At 37.7% G+C, this 8683-nt stretch overlaps 1 protein-coding gene across 1 annotated transcript; it reads right to left on the reverse strand.

The window, feature by feature from the left end:
* Positions 1-740: 740 nt before the first annotated feature.
* On the reverse strand, positions 741-8458 carry CENPW (centromere protein W). The gene is made up of 3 exons (XM_058021135.1): positions 8283-8458; positions 3439-3552; positions 741-1804 (listed from the first exon to the last, which is right to left on the reverse strand). The coding sequence occupies exons 1-3, from the start codon at positions 8370-8372 to the stop codon at positions 1778-1780; spliced, it is 231 nt and encodes a 76-aa protein (XP_057877118.1). The 5' UTR covers positions 8373-8458; the 3' UTR covers positions 741-1777.
* Positions 8459-8683: the final 225 nt, after the last annotated feature.

Consider the following 8683-nt stretch of genomic DNA (forward strand, 5'->3'; position numbering starts at 1 on the left):
TAAAGTACACTGGTAGTTGGTTTTAACCTTTTTTTGCCTCCCATACCCAGCGGTAGCTGACCATTAATCAATCTACTACATGAGAATGATAATATTCCACTAAGCTCAGAGTGGACCTTGCTCCTAGAAAAATCAAAAATGAAAAAGTTAAAGTGCATATCAAATCAAGTTCCAAAAGAAGCTATAGCACTCAAACAATTATACAATGAGGAAGGTATGTGATTATATAAGACTCTAAGAAAATATGTCAGGGAAAATGAAAAAACGTTTCTAAGGAAAATTGAGTGTGGCAATAAAATTGTTAAATCAAAGACAGTAATTACAAATAAAAATATAAATACCTAGTCAGATCTTCCTTATTCCTGAGAATGTACTTCAGATTATTAAGTCCACATATCCTCTACATGTGTATGTTCTTGGCCTTCTTTGTAGATTCCAAGGGAGTAAGAGAAGAAAATGCAGAATAAAGAATCTAGTCAACCCTTACAAGAAGCCAAATGCACTAAGCTCTGTGCATCAAGAAAAGCAGGAGAGTGATGCTTCCTTCCTCTCTGCATATTGGAAGAGGATGGCTTTTCAAAGGTTACACAGCATTTTAAAATGAACATGGACATGATATGAAATTATAAGTACTGGCACTGCAACAGTTTCTTTAGACTACAAAAATTTCTAAAATGTAATTTTCTGCTGAGTTTTTAGAATATATTTGTTTAGGTGTCAAACAAAATTAGACTACTCAATACATAACACTTGAAAAGAGTCTTTATTTTAAGAACAGCTCTCTGTGCATATTAAGGATCAGCTACCATATATTCCACAAAACTGCATTATCAGCTCGAACAGTAAAATTCATCTATAACTTTATTGATATATTTATTAAGCAAAGTGTTCAGTAAACTATTACAAATATCAGAATAGGAACAGAATATAGCCTTAATTTAAGATGACATTTTTATATAATGTACATTTCCAGACTTTTGACAAGTTAGCATGACACACAAAAGAGAGAAGGAAATAGCTTGGCACTCATGCCAACTTATCTTTGTTATTTTTACAAGATCTAACTTTGAAAACATCAGCTCTGCCAGATCTTTCCTTTTCCATAACCTGTGTATCTGTCCACACCAACTCAATTACAGACCATCAAGTTGCCTCATGTACCACATCAAACAGGTCAGCTTAACAGTTCAAACCATGATTTAAAATACCACCTATGTACTCTTTCCCCAGAACACAGAAGTTTCAACCTGCTTTTCAAAGTAATTTTAAAAATTATCAAGACATTTATCAATAAACTGATGACATGGTATTTAATACACTTGTTTCTACAGTGATGGTTTTGAAAGCCATAATTTTGTTTAGCTAGTAAATCAGCTCTGAACTGCACAATCTACACTAGATTTAGTGAAACCTAAATTTAGTGTTATGTAATTTTTTAACAACTGTTCCCCTTAAGAAGTTTCACACTTTTAATAATAAATGCCATATTGTACCCAAAGGCTATCTATGGTACAAGCATTACTCCATCATTATGAAATAAAGTACATCAAAAGCCTTAAGTGAAAAGTGACATACATAAATTAAATTATGCATTAAGTGTATGAAAACATACATTCTAAGATCTTTTTAAAATTTTTTTTAAAGAAACAGCAAGATAGTCAGGAGATAGATGTCAACAAACTACATAGTTCCACAATGCTGAAGCTGGATCACAGTATAACTCAAGTTAGTCAGAAAACATTGAAAAATGTGTTTTAAAATTCCAGTGGTTTGTTTTCTAGCCTCTGCTTTTCTTTAAAATAACCTGCAAAGAAAAGAAAAAAGTATATTTATCAATACAATTCAGGCAGAAGACAGAGACCAAAAGGTTCATCTAGCTAATCTGTTTCCAAGAGCTGTGTTGCAAAGGGTAATACCCAAAGGAAAACATTAGAAAAAAAGCAAAAGTATACAGAAAGATTTCAAAATCAAGTTGTTTTTTTTTAAAGAAAGAACATTCATAAGCAAGAATTCTGTAAAATAAAAGGCTTATTTTGAAAATTAATGCTGAGAAATGGCAACAGTACTCTTGAGCCATCAGTAGATTCCTTAAAGTTCTTACTCTGTTAGGCCTAGACAAAAAGAAAAAATAAGGTTTGTAATAATACAGTTCTTATGCTCAATTTTTGTTTGCAGTGCCTCACTTCCTTCTGTATCAAGAGCACACAGACGTTTGGAAGGACATTTTTTGGTTTGGAGTTTAAATTGAAAAATGAACTTCAAAGCCCAAGTGGGACTATTTAAGTGTTAAAATTATTAAAATACACACAGTTTTTCCTTTCTTCCCACCTTAAAAAAATAAATGGAGCACAAAAATGTTCAAAAAGTGTTAAGATTGCAGTTAAAAAGAAACCATAAATGTCTAAGACTCCAACTGCAACATTCACTTGGCTACCTTACATATCCTGTATATGTTTCTGTCACTATAGTAATAGAAAAGTATAAAACTAAACCTTTCAGCAGAAGGGAAAAAATAGTGAAGATAAACAGAAGCCACAGGACCAAAATATCAGGTAACATGAAGTTTTGTCCTCCCAATTTGCTCAGCAGGAGAAGGAGGTTAAAGAGATAAAGAGACTGAATTCCTTCATGACAACAAAGTAAAGCAGACATATCCGACAGAGTGAAATGAGCTACAGAATAAAAAAAGGATTTCAGTCATATTTTGACAATAATTCTTTCTAGGAGACAAAGCTGCATAACACCTTCCCTTTTCCCTTCTTTTGCATTTAAACAAAACTCACCATGCTCTGCAATGCAGCGAATTCCTTCTTCACAGATACTCATTCATACAGCAATTTTTGTTATGCTGAACTACCCATATAACAATCCACAGTCTAATTCTCCCTTAGTTCTTTCCTTACCAAATACATCACACATAGCGTCTGTTTGTTCTTGTATCCACACAACGCCGCAGAACCCACTACGAACTTATTTCAGAGTAAGCAGGTAAGAACTGAAGCTGTAAGAAAGGTATTTGAACCTCTCTGAACTATTTCTCACCTGTTCCATAAAGCTTCACTTATATCACTGAAGTTAAGACAGCATGCTTCCTTGCAGTATGTATGTAGTATCAGCTGAAATAAGGATCCTCCAACTTTGGACTGCCTTTCAGGCCATGAAGGCTTGCTGGTAGAGCATTTTGTAGACTTACTCATATATTGAAATTATGACTTTAAACAGGGAATAATCAAGAAAAATTGGGTTATATTTAATAGCACAAGGAGAGTTAATTTGTTTTCTTGGTGACAGTAAATTATGCCAATGATGGACAAAGAATAATAAGTGTCTATAGCTTTTGGATTATAAATCAAATATCAACTTTAACACAGAAAGCTTTTGTATAGGCTGTCATAATATATTATACAAAAATGAAAAATATTAGAAGTGCGTTAATACCTTTGCTGCAGATATGGTGTGCTCAGGTTTTATTATTTTACTTTTGTTCTCAAAAGCATTTGTCCTGGCTTCTTCTGCTAGCCGACGGAGAAACAATAAGAAATTCAAATGAACCTTTAAAATAGAGAAGAAAAAAAAATTTATTCAAGTTGTTTAAACACAGTTTGCTTTTTTAAAATTCATTGTTTGCAATAGAAAATTTGCATATTATACTGCTTCCAAATTCCTGAAAGGTGTTCCCAGAAAAAAAAAAAATTATCACTCAGTTCAAGTCTCAGTAAATTTTCAAGACATTCCCTTCATACAAGACTCTTGTAAATAGAGTTTAAATTTAGTATACTTAAATAATAAAAGTGGTTCAGAAATGATCACGCAAACCACAACTGCTCTAAGAGGAATCCATCTGATTTTTATTAGCAGTTTTTAATAATAAAAGGTAATAAGGAGACTTTTTGCTTACTAGTAAATACAGTTAGTTTTCAGTGACTACAACGGCCAGACTTTTATGAACAGCAAATTCATTCCTGCCTTATCACCAAATGGACTACAGACAAGTTCAAGGACTTCTGCCCCTTTCCAGTGTAAAGCGACATTGACATTAATTTCTCCAGAACTTGGAATTCTCCAGTGTCAGGAGGTTGCATCCATTTTTTCCCCAGCTCATCACTTAGCTTTTTTACATTAAAAGAACGGGTTGGGCAGTGTTCCTTTCCATATGGAATGCTGTTCTGCTAATACAAAAGCAGGAAAAAATTGCAGCAGGCAAGGAAGGAACTGCTGTAGCCTGGACTTAAACTGCCAGCCAACAGCACACTTGTGTAGTAATTAATCAGGGGCCTATAAGACAAACCCCTAGCATTATACAGCCACTGTGTGAATTATTTAAATAACCCAACCTGAAAAATTGATAATTGCACCTTTTGTAAATTAAACTTTCAAACAACATTACCTCTGCTACATAAAGTGTAGAAATCGACTTTTGCAATCAAGAGCTTGAAAAAATATTACTGAAGTAGATGAAAGTTTTCTTTATATGAATAAGGTGATGCATTTATTCTGCTGTACCTTATCTGTAAACCTGGAACAATGTAATATGGAAAGTTACAAATTAAGAGTTTAAGAAAAATATTTTGGCAGTGGGTTTGCAGCACGAAGAATCTGTTACATGTTCCTGTCACAAGAACTCGGTTCCTATGACAAGCAGTTTAGGTAGTTTTTTAAAATATCCTGAACTAAATGAAGCAATAGATAAATTTACATAATATTTGACATCATTTGGAAGCATCTGCTACACAAAAAGCAGATGTGCTTGCAGATTTATTTCACAAAACATAAAAGCTGTTTTAGAATCAGTCTTTAAATATTCACACAGAAATTATTTCCAGCAGAATCAAGCAGTGGCACTAAAATAATGTTCAACATTAGAATTCTCATTATTAAACTTATCAACACGGAGATTAGATTTCTGGAAACAACCTGAAGGAGAAGTGAAAGATGGAACAAAAGCTTCCATACTTGCATGCCCTTCTGAGATATCTAAAGGCAAAAGTATTAATTTTAAAAGTGCCTTTTAAAACCGCATCTTCTCTCAGAATCACTGTATCTTTATTTTCCTATTCTCAAAGCAAATTGCTGCATGTGGAGAAGCTTCCTCTGTACTCCAATAGCTTTAAAAAGTCACATAACTAAAATCAGAACATTCCACAACAGGGCACACAGGTTAATAAATATTCCAGGTTATTCAAGGCAGTTGAGAAGGGCCAGTGAAAGGCAGAATGACTAGGACAGTTACTGGCAACTAACTAAGCAATACCATATTTGTTTAAGGACATTGCTTTACTGCATATTAAATTTTTGTCCTTCTGCATAAAATTTAAAGACTGTTTTGAACTAACTAGTCATGAAAATCACCTTACAAAACTGAATGTTTATTTTCCAGAAAAGAAAGGATGCAAAATTTTAAGAACATACGTAAAAAATTCACAGCACTGTTTACACAGCAACTTCCACACACCTGTTCGACAGAACTGAGGAATAGCAGGGACAACCACTGTAATTTTGTTTTACTGCTGTAACTTCAAAAAAATTCTTAACAATTGATATTTCAGCTTCAATGCACACTTATTAATTATTCTACGGTGATAAGAAATTTTAAAAAGGCCATTCAGCACAATACCTCATGCTTTTCCTGCAATGGAAACACACATGTGCTGTTCTAGCACAAAATAAGCAGCTGAGATCCTGCTTTTCTTCTATAATTGCAATATATTTTCTTCTCTGACCATCGGGAAATATCTGAACTTCAGTACTAAAATCATTACCTCTTATTTTCAAAAAAAGTCTTGAAAAAAACCTAAACCGCTATTTGCATCTCTTCACCCAGAGATATTATTATACTCCTTAAAAAAAAAACAAAACAAAACCAAACATCTTCCTGAGAAAGTTTAATGAAATTTGATAGCTACACTGTGCAAAGAGATGTGAACACTTAGGAAACAGGTTCTGACAAAGCTTCAGATTTTGCAAAGAGACTTGATCAGAAGTGAAGAAGAAACCTCATCCAAGTATTCAACAAAAATTATCTGAATTCTTATGCCTTTCAAACTTGTTACGATCATATAAGAAGACATTGGTTTATAGAGTAAATAATCACTGAAAGTTGGGGAAAAAAGGAAGTCTTATTTTCTCTTAAGGCAGGCAGACCCCTTTACTGAAATGGGCATATACTGCAATAGATTCAGACATAAAGCATGGATCATTCTGGAAGATAGCCCAGAAACTGAACTAGCACGTTTCTCATACTTCCCTTGAGAAGAAATAAGCTCTCTGCTCAAAAGATATATGGCTCCATCTTGTTAAGACAACTACTATATAAATTTCTGACATATGCAATCTAATCACTCTTACAGGGTTTGCAGAGAATAACACAGGCACCAGAAAACACTCTCAAAATTTGTCACTTGTCTTACTACACAATAAACCCACCAATCCTTTTTTTGTTTTTCCTAAAAGAGGCATAATTTCAGCTGTGTTGGTTATTTAGCCATGGAAATAAAGATCTAAAGAGCTGCTAGACACAAGCCTAGTTGAAGAACATCATGGACAATGACCACACATGGACATTCTTCTTTAAAAGTAAAATAGAAAAGCCAAGCCTTGTAACATAAAAGGCTGCATAATTTGACATCACCAGAAGAGATAATCTATGTTTACATTACATTATTAAAATTCATTCTGATCTCATCCTTTGTGCTGCAATGAACATTTTCACAGACATATTTTAAGCTGGATCTGTTTGCTGTTGTTTATAAGTTTCAGTGCATTCAATTCACTGACTGTCTTTGCAGCTCAGAGAACTTTAGTGCCAGGACCAGGAAGAGATGGGAACTAAAGGCCAAGATTTGGAGGGATGTCCCACTTTCCCCTTTTCAGACAGCCACACTACTTTGAAACCAAATTTTCATTACCGTGGAAACACAGACCAACTGTTACCAAGGATTAAATAAAAAAGTGTGATTGTGTGCATTCAATTAGTTGACTACTGCATTCCACTGAGTAAGCTTTGAGTAGGTCTGAGCATGAGTAGCAAGGGGCCAGGTCCTTAGTCCATAAAAAATCCAAATGCAGCAAAAACATCAGGAAGAGATCATATTTTTATTAGCTCCACTCCATTAGAAAAATATTTAATGTTTGCATTCAAATCTAAATACTCTGAAGTAATGGCCATTTTCCTTCACTTTAATCTCATATTACTTATTTTAATTTTGTATGTTTACATTTAGCTTCATATATCCAGACAGCAACCTTCAAGATGCTGCAAGACACAACTTTTATACACACATGAAACGCTGACTTACCATTTAACTCAGGGCCCATACACAGTATACAGCATACTAGTGCTAATGCTTTAATGCTCTGAGAGCCACATGCATTTGTAAACAAGAGGATATCACAGTCCAGCAAGTTAAGTCGACTAAGTTCTTTCCAAGAGTATCGTTTCTATGCATTTTTTTTTTATACAGCAACTACCACAAGCTTTCTTGAGGTCAGATTTCCTTCCTGTAGACAAATAATTTCTTGGTGAGACAAACCCTACCTGTGCCGCAAGCCCCTTAGAGCAGGTCAGACACAATTCAGCTTTATTGGCCTGTTTTTGCAAACTTGGCTCTTCTATCCCCACTTTTTTGGCAGGCGTTTTAAAACCGTGATCAGGACCCCAGCACCTTACTGGGTTCCTAACAAGACTTGTCATCTCAGAGTTTAGGGCAGAGTCTACCTCGATGGCCTGCTAAAAACATATCAGCGCTCAAGAGCAGCTTAGCAGCTCATTGATCACAGCTCAGCTGAATACCTGTACACCCGAACTGATCTACACAAACACCTGCATCTAGCAGCCAGATAACCCAAACTGCTATTTCTCGCTGTGTCTACACCAAACTCTACGAACATCAGTGTGTACATGGAGTGACACAAAAGCCATACACGAGCCCGTCCCTTGAATCGCTGGGAACAAAATCGCTGTAAAGAGCTACAATACAGCAGCCACCAGCAAGGCGGGAGCGGCAATCTCTTATCACCCGTATTTTCTCACAGACCTCTGTCTGTCCCTCCAAGCTTTGCCTCCCCCTTGCCCGCGGGTCCCAGCGGAAGCACCATTGGTAGTAACTGGGCATCCCGTCACACACAGGGCGCACAGGCCGCAACATTTAGGGAATAAGCGTCCCAGTTTAGTGCCGGCTGCCCCCGCCGCAGCTGCGGCTGCCGCCATGGCCAAAGGCAGGAGCTCTCCCGGGCTCCCCGGGGCAGCCTCGCCTCGCCTCTCCCCCGCCCCTCTCCTTCCTCACCAGCAGGTCGGCGTTCGTCGCCAGGCGTAACTGCGGCTTGTGCTTCTTTATAATTTTCCGCACAGTGCTGCGGGGCGCCGTGCGCTTCATCCTCCTCCTCCCGCTTTCCTTCCTTCCTTCCTCCTCTCCTCTCCTTCCTCCTCCTCCCGCCGCCCTCGCTCCTTCCGCCGTTCGAATCCGCCGCCCTCGCGCAGCCCCGCGCGCCCGCCGTGACGCAACTTCCCAACGGCCGCGCACGGCACCGCCCCCCCGCCCCGCCCCGCCCCGCCCCTGCCGCTCCCGGTCCCGGCGCTTCCCCGGGGCCCGCTCTCCGAGGGCTCCCAGCCGCGCTTCCCGAGCGGCCCAGAGCCTGCGGGGGGAGCGCCCCACCGGGAGCGCCCCGCCGAGCCCGGCCCCGCCGC

The sequence above is a fragment of the Melospiza georgiana genome, chromosome 3, assembly GCF_028018845.1.
Source record: "Melospiza georgiana isolate bMelGeo1 chromosome 3, bMelGeo1.pri, whole genome shotgun sequence".
Lineage (NCBI taxonomy): Eukaryota > Metazoa > Chordata > Aves > Passeriformes > Passerellidae > Melospiza > Melospiza georgiana.

What these genes read in the sequence shown, in the direction of transcription:
- CENPW (XM_058021135.1), bottom strand. Translation starts at nt 8,372, where the DNA reads ATGAAGCGCACGGCGCCCCGCAGCACTGTGCGGAAAATTATAAAGAAG. An exon ending in CGACGAACGCCGACCTGCTG is followed by an intron (nt 3,553 to 8,282) that starts GTGAGGAAGGAG and finishes TCTATTTTAAAG; the next exon opens with GTTCATTTGAATTTCTTATT. An exon ending in ACACCATATCTGCAGCAAAG is followed by an intron (nt 1,805 to 3,438) that starts GTATTAACGCAC and finishes TTTTCTTTGCAG; the next exon opens with GTTATTTTAAAGAAAAGCAG.